The following is a 19,503-nucleotide window of genomic DNA, read 5'->3' as shown; positions in this document are numbered from 1 at the left end:
CCAGCGCCAAGCAGGTCCATCTGGGGCGTCTGGATGGAACCGGCCCAGCTCAAGCACCGGGAGTCTGAACGCTTGAACCCGACACCAAAAACTGCAAAATCGCTCCACAGAAGCGCCTCGCGGGGGTGGACGGGCGCCAGCGCGTTGCCATGGGTACCGCCGCTGCCCGCGGGCGCCAGGCTCGGCCCGGTTTTCACCTCTGTGTCAGCAGCACCGCGCCGGACCGAACGCACACGGGTCACAGCCGGCGGGAGCTGATTGGACTGTGGGAAATATGGTTTGAGCACCCCATTTCAATGAGCTCGGATATTTGGTTAGCTATTGGGGTGACACACAGTTATCTCCCTCCAACCTCCAAACTCCCCCCCCCCAGCTGGGGAATGGAATAGTCCTCATCCTGTAGTGCTAGCTTCAGATCTGTGTAGGACCCTACCAACTTACCTCAGGAAAGGGGGGGGGGGGTGTTATCAGGGCGATGGCAGCCGAATCCACTCGCTGTGCTTGTGGAAGTGGCGAATTCGGGCCAGCAGGTGGCGCCTTCTCCCTCTTCTTCTCAGTCCCTCTCAGTTTTGTCATCCAAGGCACAGCAACCCCATCCGCTTTATCATTTATGTGGTATCTCTCTTAGCCTCAGTCTGTATGTATCTATGTAACAGCCTGTGAGCAGAGTTTAAAGACACACACACTCCAGAGTCCCTTACACCAGCCTGTGAGCAGAGTTTAAAGACACACACACTCCAGAGTCCCTTATACCAGCCTGTGAGCAGAGTTTAAAGACACAGACACTCCAGAGCCCCTTATACCAGCCTGTGAGCAGAGTTTAAAGACACACACACTCCAGAGTCCCTTATACCAGCCTGTGAGCAGAGTTTAAAGACACAGACACTCCAGAGCCCCTTATACCAGCCTGTGAGCAGAGTTTAAAGACACAGACACTCCAGAGTCCCTTATACCAGCCTGTGAGCAGAGTTTAAAGACACAGACACTCCAGAGTCCCTTATACCAGCCTGTGAGCAGAGTTTAAAGACACAAACACTCCAGAGTCCCTTATACCAGCCTGTGAGCAGAGTTTAAAGACACACACACTCCAGAGTCCCTTATACCAGCCTGTGAGCAGAGTTTAAAGACACAGACACTCCAGAGCCCCTTATACCAGCCTGTGAGCAGAGTTTAAAGACACAGACACTCCAGAGTCCCTTATACCAGCCTGTGAGCAGAGTTTAAAGACACACACACTCCAGAGTCCCCTATACCAGCCTGTAAGTAGGATGTAAAGAGACACACAAGATCTCTCCCTCCTCCGTTCTCTCGTTCACACCATCATTCACACCTCCCACTCTCTCTCTCCACACTGAAGCACTTACAGTTTCGGACAGTTTGTTATTTCGCCTTCAGATTTTTTTTTTCATTTCAAAAGAACAGAACAGAGAAACTAGTTCAGAATATCATCGGAGGAAGTACAAATTCATGCAATACAGCCTTTCAATAGATCACACATGTATATAAATATACACATATATACACACAGTATACACAGCAGTGCGCCTGTCCAACAGGAGACACCGAGACTCGTTCCTTCACCTTGTTATGTGGAAACGGCCCTGAACTGAGAGCTACATTTCAGCCAATCAGATCGCAGCCTCCTCACAATACGATCATGACTTCCTGGCCAATCAGATCGCAGCCTCGTCACAATACGATCATGACTTCCTGGCCAATCAGATCGCAGCCTAGTCAGAATACGATCATGACTTCCTGGCCAATCAGATCGCAGCCTCATCAGAATACGATCATGACTTCCTGGCCAATCAGATCGCAGCCTCATCAGAATACGATCATGACTTCCTGGCCAATCAGATCGCAGCCTCGTCAGAGTACGATCATGACTTCCTGGCCAATCAGATCGCAGCCACATCAGAATACGATCATGACTTCCTGGCCAAGCACCGCCTACTCAGGTAAGCCAACACACTGACCTGTGACGCTAAGAGTTGTGTGAAGGTGAGTGGCGCCCCCTGTGCTTCGGAGGAGAGTTTCTGGAACTACACCTGGATCAGGATCCTCAGACACAGGGGAGGGCAGCTGGACCTTTGCGCACGACTGAATATATACATATATATAATGTCATAATTATAAAGCAAATAATATCTCCAGATGCCTTAAATGTCCTTTTTCACACATGTCCTGCAATTCAAGTTTTTAGTTCCAGAATCAAATCCATAACTAAGTTTCACTGAAATAGAAATTTTCCATTTTTAACACAGTTTGGCTCACAGTCATTTCTATAAATATATGTATACATATTGTTCTCAATCAAAATGCAAAAACAAAAATATATAAACAGCAAATAAACAGTGTGTATATACATACAAAATTATATATATACACACTAATTATTTAAATGATTAATTAAAAATCTGCATTGTTCATCGGGAGAGACTAGTCCTTCTGTTCTTTACATAATGATTCAATTAAAAGTTCAGACAGATTTCACTTGACTAACTGAAAACTGGGTTAGTTCGCCAGTCAGTCATTATTGCAGTAACACTATAAACAATAATAAAAGTTACAGAGAATCCATCAAATCAATAAGCAGTTCAGTATTTTACCTCTTGGCACAGTGCACAGCAGTCTGATCTGCTCCAGGTGTGACAGTGCAGTCAGTCAGACTCCCAGTGCGCAGCAGTCTGATCCGCTCCAGGTGTGACAGTGCTGTCAGACTCCCAGTGCGCAGCAGTCTGATCCGCTCCAGGTGTGACAGTGCTGTCAGACTCCCAGTGCGCAGCAGTCTGATCCGCTCCAGGTGTGACAGTGCTGTCAGACTCCCAGTGCGCAGCAGTCTGATCCACTCCAGGTGTGACAGTGCAGTCAGACTCCCAGTGCGCAGCAGTCTGATCCGCTCCAGGTGTGACAGTGCAGTCAGTCAGACTCCCACTGTACAGCAGTCTGATCCGCTCCAGGTGTGACAGTGCAGTCAGTCAGACTCCCAGTGTACAGCAGTCTGATCCGCTCCAGGTGTGACAGTGCAGTCAGACTCCCAGTGCGCAGCAGTCTGATCCGCTCCAGGTGTGACAGTGCAGTCAGTCAGACTCCCAGTGTGCAGCAGTCTGATCCGCTCCAGGTGTGACAGTGCAGTCAGACTCCCAGTGCGCAGCAGTCTGATCCGCTCCAGGTGTGACAGTGCAGTCAGTCAGACTCCCAGTGTGCAGCAGTCTGATCCGCTCCAGGTGTGACAGTGCTGTCAGACTCCCAGTGCGCAGCAGTCTGATCCGCTCCAGGTGTGACAGTGTTGTCAGACTGCAGTGTGCTTGGAGTCTGTCTAACAACCCTTTAAAACCTGGGGAGGATCAGACTGCTGTGCATCAGGAATTTATCTGGGTGTCCAGGAAGAAAGTTGTTTAAAAGCCAGGACTAGGCTGTGGCAAAGAGCAACAGCCCAAAAACACAGAAAAGAGGAGAAAATCTGAGAACTGAACTAAGCTTCAAATCGACACACTCACCCAGTGTCACAGCATGACATCACAGCCTCCTGACCAGAATCCCCAGAAAACAAACCACTGAAAATAAAACAACTCAACACGACAAACACAGAGAAAAAACAGCAACAAGAATAGTAAAGAATCCTGATGATAATATACATTACAGCTCTATGAAACAGTGGGTTAATATAAGACTCACACGTGCCTCAACATCGGTGCTGTGACTCACTGACTGGTACTGCAGTATTAGAACATAACCTTGGAATAAACAAACGCAATACTCTGTCCATCATCACTGCAGACACAATATTGGAACAGAAATGATTTCCAACTGTAAGTGAGAGTGTTATTCCACATAGGATCTTGTAACTCTAATAACCTTATTGTGCTGCAGCAGTGATGTCACAACACTGACAGGCTGCGGCAGTGATGTCACAATGTTCATGGGCTGCGGCAGTGATGTCACATGGCTGTTGGGCTGCAGCAGTGATGTCACGAGGGTGTGGAGGGACTGCGGCAGTGATGTCACATGGCTCTTGGGCTGCGGCAGTGATGTCACGAGGGTGCTGGGCTGCGGCAGTGATGTCACATGGCTGTTGGGCTGCGGCAGTGATGTCACAATGTTCATGGGCTGCGGCAGTGATGTCACATGGCTGTTGGGCTGCGGCAGTGATGTCACGAGGGTGCTGGGCTGCGGCAGTGATGTCACATGGCTGTTGGGCTGCGGCAGTGATGTCACGAGGGTGCTGGGCTGCGGCAGTGATGTCACATGGCTGTTGGGCTGCGGCAGTGATGTCACGAGGGTGCTGGGCTGCGACAATGATGTCACATGGTTGTTGGGCTGCGGCAGTGATGTCACGAGGGTGCTGGGCTGCGGCAGTGATGTCACATGGCTGTTGGGCTGCGGCAGTGATGTCACGAGGGTGTGGAGGGGCTGCAGCAGTGATGTCACGAGGGTGTGGAGGGGCTGCAGCAGTGATGTCACGAGGGCGCTGGGCTGCAGCAGTGACGTCATGAGGGTGTTGAGGCCGGTTCGCTGGAGACCCGGTGTGGACGAGCGCTCTGCTACACCGGCGTGGTCTTCCTGTTGAGCGTGTTGGAGTTGGAGACCTCCCGCTCGCGGTCCTTGCCCAGGCGGTCCAGTGTGCCGGCGGCGGGGGGGCGCGGCAGCGTGCCGGCGCCGCTGGGGGGGGCGGGGTTGCCCTGGGGGGGCGGGGCCTGCGCGCCGGAGGCGGAGGAGGACAGCGCGGGCAGCGTGCCGCCCAGCACCAGCCCCGCGCCCTCCTTGGGGAAGCAGTTGTGCAGCTGGTACAGGGCGGCCCGGTCCACCGTGCCGTACAGCTTGGCGTCGCGGGACAGCGTGTAGAGCGAGATGTCGTGGGCGTGCGCGGCGGCGGGCGAGGGGTCGCGGGAGCGCGGCGGCTCGGAGGAGCGCGAGCTGGACCGCGAGCGCCGCCGCGGCCGGTAGCCGGGCAGCCGCAGCACAGCGGGCGCGGAGGGCGCGGCGCCGGGGAACAGCGCAGTGCGCGACCGGCAGCGCAGCTCCTTGTTCCGCTCGATGTAGATGTTGACCGCCAGCACGCCCACCATCTCTGCCAGGATGAAGGACAGCCCGCCGAAGTAGAAGCTCCAGCCGTACGAGTAGTGCCACTTCTTGTCCTCGTCCTTCTTCGGGGAGATGTCCCCCGCGCTGGCCGAGATGTAGACGATCACCCCGATGATGTTACTGAGGCCTGGGGGCACAAGAGGAGGGTCAGTTCACACCCTGACTGACTGGACACTACAGCACAGTGACCCTGACTGACTGGACACTACAGCACAGAGACACTGACTGACTGACTGGACACTACAGCACAGAGACACTGACTGACTGACTGGACACTACAGCACAGAGACACTGACTGACTGGACACTACAGCACAGTGACACTGACTGACTGACTGGACACTACAGCACAGAGACACTGACTGACTGACTGGACACTACAGCACAGAGACACTGACTGACTGACTGGACACTACAGCACAGAGACACTGACTGACTGGACACTACAGCACAGTGACCCTGACCGACTGACTGGACACTACAGCACAATGACCCTGACCGACTGACTGGACACTACAGCACAGTGACCCTGACCGACTGACTGGACACTACAGCACAGAGACACTGACTGACTGACTGGACACTACAGCACAGAGACACTGACTGACTGGACACTACAGCACAGTGACCCTGACCGACTGACTGGACACTACAGCACAATGACCCTGACTGACTGACTGGACACTACAGCACAGTGACCCTGACTGACTGACTGGACACTACAGCACAGTGACCCTGACTGACTGACTGGACACTACAGCACAGTGACCCTGACTGACTGGACACTACAGCACAGTGACCCTGACCGACTGGACACTACAGCACAGTGACCCTGACCGACTGACTGGACACTACAGCACAGTGACCCTGACCGACTGACTGGACACTACAGCACAGTGACCCTGACCGACTGACTGGACACTACAGCACAGAGACACTGACTGACTGACTGGACACTACAGCACAGTGACACTAACTGACTGGACACTTGAAGTGGAAATCTAATAAGTAAATTGATTCTTAAAAATGTAGAGAGCTTTGAAAAAAATATATTGGTGCTTTTTGATAATATATTTCAAGGATGTAACTGCTGTGCTACAGTACGTGCAGAATTTTAGAAAACAGTTCGTCAACAAAGTACACTGTTTAGGTTAGTTTAGAAGACAATGTACCAAAACAATATATGCTGTCTGGGTCATTAGAATTAGCTGAAAGTAACCGATAAGCTTTGAATAACAAATCTAGTTTTTCTTCTCTCGCTCTATGATGTAATCTGTTTTCTCTTAGAGAAAGGGGAAGTTTTAGAAGGGACCAAGTGCTGAACTTTTTTACAGCGCAACGTCTTATAAAAACCCTGTACTGCTTGTAACAAATTGAGTCTCTGGTTGCACTTTGCGAAGTGGCAGCAGGGCTCCCAATATTGCAATATTGAAATAAAGACCTTACTCAGGTGAGAACTCTCTCTTGTGGCTTCCTTGCTAGTTATATTTCCATGACAATTTGGGGGCTCGTCCGGGATCACAAACCTGAACGCGAACGGCTGCTGAAACTCCATCCGGACCCGGACAATTTTAGCAAATTGGACGAACCTCGGAGGATAAACTGTTTATCCTTCCAGAGACGCGTCTGGAGAATTGACAGCTGTCTGACGTCAGTAAGTGATCCTTTAAAATTAATAGTTTGAGAAGCGAGCCACAGGGGTGTTCTCACGCGGGTTTGATGAGTCCAGGACTCATATAAAGAACTTATCTTAACACAGACGTGTGGTTTTTGCTCTGCGGAGTAGTTAATGTGATAAGGTTCTAAGTAAGGCACCGATCGGTAAAAATGGGAAATTAAAATTCAGAGACGAAAATGGGACCGAGCAGTCCAGCAAAAGTACATGTACGACAAATTCAGAGAAACAATTATAGCCTGGGTTAGAGTAAAAAAAAAAATTATGTTCATGAACTGTAAAGCTAGGGTAATAGGTGTAAGGGAACTTGCACATAATTTATATATGATAATTAGGGGCCCATAACTATGAAGGATCTTTGTAAGTGAATCAGAATGGACAGAGGAAAGTTGAATTAGGAAAAAGAAGTTTCCTGAAGAAGGGGAAACTTAGAAGAGAAAGAGAAGAAAGGAAAGAAATTGAATTGGAAAACTTATGTAATGGAAAGAGGAATCACAGAAATAATGGGAAGCTTAAAAAAAGACTAGTCTTGAAACTAAAGAACAGCAAGCTGCAGCTTAAGTCATGGCCATGCGTACTAGAAAGAAAAAGTCTCCACCGAAATTAGAAAGCGGTCCGGAGCCACTTGTTCGTGAAATGCCAATGTGCACTTTTCCAGGTCCAGAAGGAACTCCAGCATATGTACATTGACATTGGTCTCCTAGTGAATTATTTGCATTAGTTAAGTCTTTTCCTAAATTGCCTGATGATCGTAAAGAATTTAGAAGAAAGGCAAGCGCCTTGTTCTTGATTGTCTTAAGCCTAATTACAGTGACATAACCTTGTTGCTAGATCATATTGTTCCTAAAGGTTTACAACGTCCTCTAAAAAGGAGGAGGCAGATTGGCGGATACATGACCCAAATGATGAAGAAGTGTCCATCTAAATTAAACCACACGGACATGGAGAGGAAAAGTTAGGCGGCCGCTTCTAAAAAGAGGTAAGGACTCCTCTTTTCTAAAAAGTCCCTTGTCCTCTCCATGTTGCTGTGGTGGGTTCAGGGTTTTCCTGAAGCTGAAGCAAGTACAACAGAAAAAATGAGTTAATGGTGTATGTGTTTTAGATGTCTGTTTTGTGAAGGTGGGGTAGAAAAAGAGGGATTGCTGAAGGAGTAGCGTCTCGCCCTGCCCGTGCGAAAAAATCCAGGTGTTGCATCCTGGTACACGACTGCAGTACGGCTGAAGGTAGTAACTAGAACTGTACTCGCAGAAGAGCCGAAAATGGTAACTCGATTCCACTGTGTGTTTAAAGCCAGGATTTGGAACCTGGTCCGTGTTCCCGATGTGTGATAGTTCGTCAGTTTGTCTCGACTGGGGGATTCCGCGGGGCGCGTGGGAGACGTGAAAATGGTTTGATGTGAAGAAAAAAAGTTTGATTAATCCAAAGTGAAACTTAAAAGAAATATTGACTGTCAGACGGAATTTAGGCTGAACAGGAATGTAGAAAAGTGTATGAACATTTGGATAAAAATATTTAGAGGAATATTTGAGAATTCAACAGAATATCATAGATGAGACGGAAAAATCCCTGATGGAAAAGCTAAAAGCAATGGCTGAACGAAAGGAAGTTATATATGCAGAAAAAGAAAAAGCAAAAGAAGAAATAGAACGCCTTGAGAGAGAATCTGGGAGAAGGGTGGGAATCAGTGTGGAGATTTTTGAAAGAGCATTACCCACCGAAAACTGGTTAGAGAAAAGTAACAGCATGTCAGCAGAAGGAAGTGAGGATGTTTTCAGATTTTACAGAAAGGTTTATAGCTTTATGGATAGTATACTCGGGGTTAGCCGATGAAAAGGAAGTGAATGAAGATACTTCCACAGTAATAAAACAAATTTACTTGAATGTGTTAAAACCTGATGTTGCCAAGAATGTACAACTATGCTTTCCTGATATTACGGAGAGCGGAGACAGATTTGATTTAATAACTTGCGAAGCATGCATGCAGAAGTGCGAGCGCTGCAAATGGGAGGTAAAAAGACTCCCAAGGAGGAGAAAAGGGAGCCGCCAGTTTGTCGAAATTATTGTGCGACTTTAATGTTATACCGAGATATAAAACCTCAAAGACAAAACTACTAATAAGCTGGTGTGCAGTTACTAAAAAAAAATGTGTTTTTTGGAGAAATTGGAAGAAAGAGGCTTGATTTCACAATTAAAGAACATGTCAGAAGCTGAAACGAGAGCCGTGTGTAAACTAACAGTTTTAATCTAGTAAACCCCTCTGTAGCCTTCCTAAATTTATCTCAGGATTTAAATAAAAGTGAAATAATCTTACAGTGTGCAGTAACTGGGGGACACAGGAGCACAGCTGTCCTGTTTTTAGACTAAAACAGCATAAAGATGTGATATAACGTTTTCTAACGGGTAACAGGAGGCTACAGGAGAAGGGGTGCAAGGGTTGTGTTTAAAGCAAATATAAGCTGTCACAGTCTGCTTGGGAAAATATGTACAGTTTCAACTACTGATGTGGGTGGGGGACACCCCAGACCTATTTTAGGCCCAGACTGCAGCATTTTATAAGGAATTACTGCATGAAATAGCATTTATGTAAACTAACTCAATAGAGTTATGTGATATTGTGATTGTTTTACCTAATGAGGGAATCCATAAGGCCGGGCTACTCCAAGTACTGGATCTTGAGAGGAAAAAAAAGGAGTATAAAACCAACTACATGATAAAGCCAGGGTGAATGCCTTCTCAGAACGAGCTTGTCTAGTGACGTATTGGTTTAAGGGGGGTAGTGCAGTCTAAAGACAAAATTGCCTTGACCCCTGCAGCAGAAACCGGTTTTGATGTTTTGAGACAAGCTTTCTTGCAGGCACTGGCCCTGGACTGGATTCCCTCAGACAGATCATCTGTATGTAATCTGTATGTAAGTGAAAGAAATGGGTTGTGAGCTGTTGTGCTGGTGCAGGAGGCATGGAGATAGGCATCGTCTGGTGGGTTATTATTATTCAGGACCCCTTGATGCGGTGGCCAAGGGGCCGTGTTTATGTGTTGTGCAGGCTACCTGCCTGGCTGTATAAACTGTGAATAATCTGGTGTAGAACTAGCAGACCGAATGAAAAGATTTAATTGAAACTTGTAAATATGCTAAATGGAAAATTGTAGCAATTTATATAGACTGTATATATACATTTGGTGGATGCCACAATTTTGGATGGCAGTGAAGGAATAGGGATTTCCCCAACATGGCAGGGACTCCAGTTAAGAATGCTGGGTTTGTCTCTGAACTGTTAGAAGCTTTGCAGCTGCTGACTGAAGTAGCTGTGGTAAAGTGTAAATCACATAATAAAGAAATGTTTCCAGTAACTCGAGGGAACAACTTTGCAGATGTAGCTGTCAGGTGAGCAGTACTTGTAGAACAGGAGTCTGAGACCCCTGTGAGACCTCTGTTGGTGAAAAGGGGACAGCTGCAGGATATTCAGGCTGAGGCCTCTAAAGCAGAGAAAAGGACATGGTTAGAAAAGAGTGTGGTGCTGCCAGCACACTGGACGCTCTGCATGCCCTCACAGCCTAATGCCCTTTGTAGCTTGACAAATGCACTCTGTCGGACACCTGGGTGTGAGTCAAATGGTGTGCTGGTTACCCAAACCTGGGTGGGGACCGTGTTTGAAGCAGTAGCCACTTATGTGGTATCTCAATGTGATGCTTATCAAAGGAACTCAACTACAGTTCAGGTGCAGGTGCTACAGCTCAAAAGGCCTGCTCCTGAGGAACCTTTCATGCAGTAGCAAATGTTTACAATTTACATTTGTGAAGGGAAACCTTGGCTCTTATAATCTGTTTTCCCAGTGGGTTGCTGTCACTGCCTCTGTGTCTACCAAACACTTGATGATGGAGATAAGCCCTCGGTGGGCACTGACCTACCGCTTGTATCATGATCAAGGGACAGGCTGTGGATGGATTATTCGGGGTGAGATGGACTGGGATCACCCTCAGTCTGCTGGAACAGTGGAATGAAGGAACAGAACTCTAAAAGATCGACTAGACATCAGACTGAAGGAACGCCATGGAATGCGGGCTGGATCAAACAGAACTGTGTAATAGAGCCTGTTTGATATCATCACAAGCCAATCAACAAAACTTCCTGGAGGGATGAATTTGGCTAATGGATTGTTGAATTTGCTAATTCTCTATTGTAGTATTGTAGGTTTTTTTGTAGGTTGTTAATTGAAGTGGTGCATGGGGCTGGTGAATAGGTGCTGGACGCTTGGAGACCTCCAGTAGAGGGAAGACACAACCTGATACCTGGCGAGTGGGTGTGGTGAGGAAGATATACCCTGCCAGATGTTGCAACCCTGCTGGGAAGGACCATATCAAGTGCAACTGACTACCGACTCTGCCATCTGAGTGACAGGATGAGATCGCTGGATCTACGCATTGCGCCGACACCGAACCACTGCACCAGAGACTGAGTGAACATTAATTATTATATTGTCACTGTTTCTGTGTTTGTTGAGCTTCCTGAGGGGGGGCGACAGTGTGCCTGTTAAGTGTAAGGAGTTTTACTTTGATAAAATGGGGATATGGAATCAATACTTTATCAGTCAGCCACAAATAATAATCAGAGCTCATGTTGGGATTGTATTCCTATAAAAGATGCTCATGGGAGTAATCCCCTTTGATAGAGGTGATTATTTAGGTTTATTGGCATGGGTAAATAGCCCTGCTTTTAGTCTGAGTGTAACTCAGATGTATTAGAATGGAAATAACTGTATGCTCCTCGCTATAATCACAGTTTTAGGCCATTCTCTATTAGGGTGATAGACAGCTGTTTAGGTGAGCAAAGACTAAACAGTACTTGTATTCTAGACAATTATTAGCAAATGAATGACTTAGCAAAGCACATCTATGATGAAGAAAAATATATATCATAATTATAATCCAGATAATTGGGGCATTGGTGCATGGCTACAGTCTGTGCTAGGAACATGGAGAGGGTCTCTGGTTCAATACATATTTGTGTGTCTGGTATTATTCGTTATGATCATACTGTTAATATCCTGCTTGAAAAACATGTGGACTAAAGCTGCTGCTTCTGTGCTAATTGTACGCCCTGAAGGGATCATGAAGGTAAAAAAAAAAATGATTTCATGGGAAAGGTTCTCCTATCTAGTGGCAGAACCTGATGGGTAGAACAATATAGTTTTAAGGGGGGTTACCCTTGGGAGTGATTCCCCAAGATGCACATTATTATTATGGTTTGTTTGTTCATAATAAGATGTTTTGCAGGAACGGACCAAAGAGAAATTTTACAACTTCAGCTAGAATTGTTCTGCAAAACGGCACAGCTGAGGCAGGGGAACAATGTGTAGATTTTTCTAAGAGTTATTCCCCAGCTGTTGACCAATCTTGTAAAAAGATGTGCTGTAAGAACTAATGCATGAATAAGGAGACTGGATTCTGGTGAAAGACAGGAAAAAGAGGTGGTGTTCGCTCAGGTGGAGGGGGCCGTGCCAGGTGCCCTGGATTCATGCTTCCCACTGTAAAAAGGTCACAAACGAACTGAGCAAAGAGCAGGAGTGATGTCTCCACAGGGATAGATGGGGATCACCTGCTTGGGACTGATGCGCACAGCCTTTTTCCTTTTTATGTGGAAGCCTGTCACCACCCAGAAAGAGGAAGAATCTAAATGCGAAGCCTCTTTGTATACAAACTGGCTGAATGAAACTGATAATGAGGGGGATATGAGTAATTTGTGGTATAAATTTATAAATCATACTGTAAAGTTAAAGAAATGTAATGCATCTTGTTATGTATGTGCTTTAATGCCTCATTCTACAGCCCCACCCATTTCTCTCCTGGTTAGAATCACTGTTTGGGCCAGGGGGAATGTTTTTCTTTAAGTTACTAACACCGATTATAGGGGCTGTGATACTTGTCTTCCTGTTTTTGTGTTGCTTTACAAAATATATTATTCCAATGCTTTGAAATATGGTAATGAATATGTTTGCGCATCAGTATGTTCTGATAAGAACGCAAGAATCCGAAGTATGGGAGCCTCCTGGGAGTCCATATGAAGAGTCTAACTTTTGGTCATTTTCAAGAATAAAAAGGAGGGAATTGAAGTGGAAATCTAATAAGTAAATTGATTCTTAAAAATGTAGAGAGCTTTGAAAAAAATATATTGGTGCTTTTTGATAATATATTTCAAGGATGTAACTGCTGTGCTACAGTGCGTGCAGAATTTTAGAAAACAGTTCGTCAACAAAGTACACTGTTTAGGTTAGTTTAGAAGACAATGTACCAAAACAATATATGCTGTCTGGGTCATTAGAATTAGCTGAAAGTAACCGATAAGCTTTGAATAACAAATCTAGTTTTTCTTCTCTCGCTCTATGATGTAATCTGTTTTCTCTTAGAGAAAGGGGAAGTTTTAGAAGGGACCAAGTGCTGAACTTTTTTACAGCGCAACGTCTTATAAAAACCCTGTACTGCTTGTAACAAATTGAGTCTCTGGTTGCACTTTGCGAAGTGGCAGCAGGGCTCCCAATATTGCAATATTGAAATAAAGACCTTACTCAGGTGAGAACTCTCTCTTGTGGCTTCCTTGCTAGTTATATTTCCATGACACACTACAGCACAGTGACCCTGACTGACTGACTGGACACTACAGCACAGTGACCCTGACTGACTGACTGGACACTACAGCACAGTGACCTGACTGACTGACTGACTGACTGACTGACTGACTGACTGACTGACTGACTGACTGACTGACTGACTGACTGACTGACTGACTGACTGACTGACTGACTGACTGGACACTACAGCACAGTGACACTGACTGACTGGTCCCGCCCACTTCCTGCAGTTACCGGCGGCGACGAAGAGAATGCCCGCCCCCAGGATGATGTTCCTCTTGCTCTTGTAGAAGCGACTGGCTGCAATGCACACTCCGCCCAGCAGGAGCAGTATCGCGCTCAGGATGGGGAAGATGCTGGAGGCCCGCACCACGCCTGCGGACACACAGACACCATCGGTTCGGATCAGAACTGGGGGAACACGCGGCTCCAGCAGACACACAGACGCAGATCATCTGGGCGGACTTACGGAGAAGATATTCGGCACCATCATGGTCGTAGTCAGCGTCTTCAGGGAAGTGATTAATCTGAACACAAACGCCCCTCTTCAGCCCTGGTGGAGAGACAGACAATAAAAGTTCATACAGACACACTGACTGGGCACTGCACTGAGAGAGGGTCTAATAAGACTTTCACACAGCCTACTCACCCTGTACACACTCTCACCCTAAACGGTCACTCTGACTGTGATCGGTCACTCTGACACACTCCGACCCTGATCGGTCACTCTGACCCTGATCAGTCACTCAGACACACTCTGACCCTGATCGGTCACTCTGACCCTGATCGGTCACTCTGACACACTCTCACCCTAAACGGTCACTCTGACCCTGATCGGTCACTCAGACACACTCTGACCCTGTCACTGGTCGGTCACTCTGACCCTGATCGGTCACTCTGACACACTCCGACCCTGATCTGTCACTCTGACCCTGATCGGTCACTCTGACACACTCCGACCGTGATCGGTCACTCTGACCCTGATCAGTGACTCAGACACACTCTGACCCTGATCGGTCACTCTGACACACTCCGACCGTGATCGGTCACTCTGACCCTGATCAGTGACTCAGACACACTCTGACCCTGATCTGTCACTCTGACCCTGATCGGTCACTCTGACACACTCCGACCGTGATCGGTCACTCTGACCCTGATCAGTGACTCAGACACACTCTGACCCTGATCTGTCACTCTGACCCTGATCGGTCACTCTGACACTCTCCGACCCTGATCGGTCACTCTGACCCTGATCAGTGACTCAGACACACTCTGACCCTGATCTGTCACTCTGACCCTGATCGGTCACTCTGACACACTCCGACCGTGATCGGTCACTCTGACCCTGATCAGTGACTCAGACACACTCTGACCCTGATCTGTCACTCTGACCCTGATCGGTCACTCTGACACTCTCCGACCGTGATCGGTCACTCTGACCCTGATCAGTGACTCAGACACACTCTGACCCTGATCTGTCACTCTGACCCTGATCGGTCACTCTGACACACTCCGACCCTGATCGGTCACTCTGACCCTGATCAGTGACTCAGACACACTCTGACCCTGATCTGTCACTCTGACCCTGATCGGTCACTCTGACCCTGATCGGTCACTCTGACACTCTCCGACCCTGATCGGTCACTCTGACCCTGATCAGTCACTCAGACACACTCTGACCCTGATCGGTCACTCTGACCCACTCCGACCGTGATCAGTCACTCCCGGTCACTCTGACCCTGATCGGTCACTCAGACACACTCTGACCCTGATCGGTCACTCTCGGTCGCTGCGACACACTGCTCCTCACAGGAGTCTCTGCAGTGATGTCTACCCTGCGGGCCGGTCTCCGGGCTCGCGGACACAGAGATGGGCTGTGATGGAGGATGAGGTTGGAAATGATGGACTGATGAGACTCATGACACACAGACGACATCATGCACGGGGGGGGTCCTGACGTTGCTGGGCGGGGCTGTCAAACGAGCTGCCTGCAAGAGAGACGGAGGGAGGTGAGGAAACTGGGGCCCCTGCGCCCGCCATTTCGGATCACCGCATTTCCTGGGTCAGTGGCCGTGGGGGTAGGGGGGTCGGCTCTTTGATCCAACATGGCTCCAGTGTCTCCCATCCCAGTGCGGGGGTCCCGACTGCCACACTCACTGAGCTTCGAAACTTACAGAGCAGAGAAACTGGGCCCTGGGGCGGCCATGTTGGCTCAGAAAACCTGTACGTTCCAATGAGACCCTGGATGAGCCAAAATGGACTCCACTGAGCCCAACAGCAAGGGCCCCCAGCTCGAACTATGACCTGGAGACACTGGCGTCTCTTGGCAGCCATTTTGGCTCAAACCTGCCTACTGTTTCCCCCGAGGCCCCAAGCCACAGACAGGAGCCGGAGCAGCGTGCGCCGCCTCGGCGGCCATGTTGGCTTAAACTCCCGGGGGTGACCACTGACCTTCCAGGCAGCAGATCCTCCAGAGGCCGGAGTGCGTGAGGGCGCCGGGGTCCTTGCGGTCCTTGTTGTGGGGGTCGTCCTGGCTGGAATTGGCCGTGCTGTTGCAGATGAAGGCGCGGGCGTACAGCCAGTAGTCGGTGCCGATGGCCACGGTCATGAGGCCGAAGGCCGCGAAGGCGCCCACTGTGGTCAGCAGGATCTGAATTCCCTTCTCACACCACACCATGGCTGGACACCACCTGGGTCAGCACACTTAGAGAGAGGGGTCAGCGCTGAGCACCTGGACACTACAGCACAGAGACACTGACTGACTGACTGGACACTACAGCACAGAGACACTAACTGACTGACTGGACACTACAGCATAGTGACACTGACTGACTGACTGGACACTACAGCACAGAGACACTGACTGACTGGACACTACAGCACAGTGACCCTGACTGACTGACTGAACACTACAGCACAGAGACACTGACTGACTGGACACTACAGCACAGTGACACTGACTGACTGACTGGACACTACAGCACAGAGACACTGACTGACTGACTGAACACTATAGCACAGAGACACTGACTGACTGGCTGAACACTACAGCACAGAGACACTGACTGACTGACTGAACACTACAGCACAGATACACTCGGAACAGTGCTGGAGCTCCAGTTCTCTTGCAGATTGATTTTAGTTCAGCTATGAAGAAGGCTTCTGCCTCAGCAGCACCGACCTGCAGTAGAGTCTCTCTCCGCCTCTCCCTCGTTATCTCGATCCCTCGTGTCCTTGCTAGCGAAGATTGCACAGTCACCTCGGTCCAAACAGCATCCATCGACTGGCCCCCTCTCCTCTCTCCCTCAGTCTCAGACGCTCTGTTTCTCTGGCGATATGATTGCTGGAGACATTGCTGTGTTCCTAGAAAGAAATTCAAATAAATCTAAATGACAGCAGCACCAGAGCCCCTTACACCAGCCTGTGAGCAGAGTTTAAAGACACACACACTCCAGAGTCCCTTATACCAGCCTGTGAGCAGAGTTTAAAGACTCAGACACTCCAGAGTCCCTTATACCAGCCTGTGAGCAGAGTTTAAAGACACAGACACTCCAGAGCCCCTTATACCAGCCTGTGAGCAGAGTTTAAAGACACACACACTCCAGAGTCCCTTATACCAGCCTGTGAGCAGAGTTTAAAGACACACACACTCCAGAGTCCCTTACACCAGCCTGTGAGCAGAGTTTAAAGACACACACACTCCAGAGTCCCTTATACCAGCCTGTGAGCAGAGTTTAAAGACTCAGACACTCCAGAGTCCCTTATACCAGCCTGTGAGCAGAGTTTAAAGACTCAGACACTCCAGAGTCCCTTATACCAGCCTGTGAGCAGAGTTTAAAGACACACACACTCCAGAGTCCCTTATACCAGCCTGTGAGCAGAGTTTAAAGACACACACACTCCAGAGTCCCTTATACCAACCTGTGAGCAGAGTCTAAAGACTCACACACTCCAGAGTCCCTTATACCAGCCTGTGAGCAGAGTTTAAAGACACACACACTCCAGAGCCCCTTATACCAGCCTGTGAGCAGAGTTTAAAGACTCACACACTCCAGAGTCCCTTATACCAGCCTGTGAGCAGAGTTTAAAGACACACACACTCCAGAGCCCCTTATACCAGCCTGTGAGCAGAGTTTAAAGACACACACACTCCAGAGTCCCTTATACCAGCCTGTGAGCAGAGTTTAAAGACTCCGACACTCCAGAGTCCCTTATACCAGCCTGTGAGCAGAGTTTAAAGACACAGACACTCCAGAGTCCCTTATACCAGCCTGTGAGCAGAGTTTAAAGACACAGACACTCCAGAGTCCCTTATACCAGCCTGTGAGCAGAGTTTAAAGACACACACACTCCAGAGTCCCTTATACCAGCCTGTGAGCAGAGTTTAAAGACACACACACTCCAGAGTCTCTTATACCAGCCTGTGAGCAGAGTTTAGAGACACAGACACTCCAGACGAAGACACCTTCCCTAGACTTGAACCTTATAAAACCTTAAACGTAAATAACCCACTTCACCAAAAAACCACTGAGTATGTCAGCTTGTCTCAGCAAAACAGTCAGAATGTTAGTGCATCACTAAGCCAGTGAGTATTTCTCACAACGCCACACAGTATCTCTCTCTCTAGATATCACACAGCGCCACAAGTCTCTCTCTCTCTAGATATCACACAGCGCCACACAGTGTCTCTCAATTCAATTCAATTCCAGGTGCTGTATTAGCATGACCGATGGGTACAATCAGTGTTGCCAAAGCAAATGAAAGTAATGATATTTACATGAAACAAAACAAAAATAGAAGTAAAATAAAATATACAGACATATTACAGACATTTACAACAAAGACATATTATAAAATATTGACATATTCTGTAGGCGGCTGGAGCATTATTGGGAGACAGACTCACTGTTCCTCAGGCTGTGACAGGAGATCACATACTGGGCTGCCAGTTCAACTGAGTTCCCTCCTCCCTCTCCCAGTAGGATTGGGACCCGTTGTGATTCTGGCAGGTGTGGGAACTCTGGGATTAGATTTCTGAATTTTGGGAAGAATGTCTCTCTCTCTCTCTAGATATCACACAGCGCCACACAGTGTCTCTCTCTCTAGATATCACACAGCGCCACACAGTGTCTCTCTCTCTAGATATCACACAGCGCCACACAGTGTCTCTCTCTCTAGATATCACACAGACCCACACAGTGTCTCTCTCTCTCTAGATATCACACAGCGCCACACAGTGTCTCTCTCTCTCTAGATATCACACAGCGCCACACAGTGTCTCTCTCTCTAGATATCACACAGCGCCACACAGTGTCTCTCTCTCTAGATATCACACAGTGCCACAGTGTCTCTCTCTCTAGATATCACACAGCGTCACAGTGTCTCTCTCTCTAGATATCACACAGCGCCACACAGTGTCTCTCTCTAGATATCACACAGCGCCACACAGTGTCTCTCTCTAGATATCACACAGCGCCACACAGTCTCTCTCTCTAGATATCACACAGCGCCACACAGTGTCTCTCTCTCTAGATATCACACAGTGCCACACAGTGTCTCTCTCTCTAGATATCACACAGCGTCACACAGTGTCTCTCTCTAGATATCACACAGCGCCACACAGTGTCTCTCTCTAGATATCACACAGTGCCACACAGTGTCTCTCTCTCTAGATATCACACAGCGTCACACAGTCTCTCTCTCTAGATATCACACAGCGCCACACAGTGTCTCTCTCTCTAGATATCACACAGTGCCACACAGTGTCTCTCTCTAGATATCACACAGCGTCACACAGTGTCTCTCTCTAGATATCACACAGCGCCACACAGTGTCTCTCTCTCTAGATATCACACAGTGCCACAGTGTCTCTCTCTCTAGATATCACACAGCGCCACACAGTGTCTCTCTCTCTAGATATCACACAGCGTCACACAGTGTCTCTCTCTCTAGATATCACACAGTGCCACACAGTGTCTCTCTCTCTAGATATCACACAGTGCCACACAGTGTCTCTCTCTCTCGATATCACACAGCGCCACACAGTGTCTCTCTCTCTAGATATCACACAGCGCCACACAGTCTCTCTCTCTAGATATCACACAGCGCCACACAGTGTCTC

General features: G+C 48.3%; 1 protein-coding gene across 1 annotated transcript; it reads right to left on the bottom strand.

Moving 5' to 3' along the window:
• Nucleotides 1-1,380: 1,380 nt before the first annotated feature.
• On the bottom strand, nucleotides 1,381-16,071 carry cacng8b (calcium voltage-gated channel auxiliary subunit gamma 8b). Its single transcript, XM_088939703.1, has 4 exons — nucleotides 15,834-16,071; nucleotides 13,852-13,935; nucleotides 13,617-13,757; nucleotides 1,381-5,212 (listed from the first exon to the last, which is right to left on the bottom strand). The coding sequence occupies exons 1-4, from the start codon at nucleotides 16,057-16,059 to the stop codon at nucleotides 4,545-4,547; spliced, it is 1,119 nt and encodes a 372-aa protein (XP_088795829.1). The 5' UTR covers nucleotides 16,060-16,071; the 3' UTR covers nucleotides 1,381-4,544.
• Between the last annotated feature and the right edge of the window lie 3,432 nt (nucleotides 16,072-19,503).

This window comes from Atractosteus spatula, chromosome 22 (assembly GCF_055471065.1).
Source record: "Atractosteus spatula isolate fAtrSpa1 chromosome 22, fAtrSpa1.hap1, whole genome shotgun sequence".
Taxonomy (NCBI): domain Eukaryota; kingdom Metazoa; phylum Chordata; class Actinopteri; order Semionotiformes; family Lepisosteidae; genus Atractosteus; species Atractosteus spatula.
Note: the sequence above shows the minus strand (reverse complement) of the source record. Positions and strands in the feature narration are given on the sequence as shown.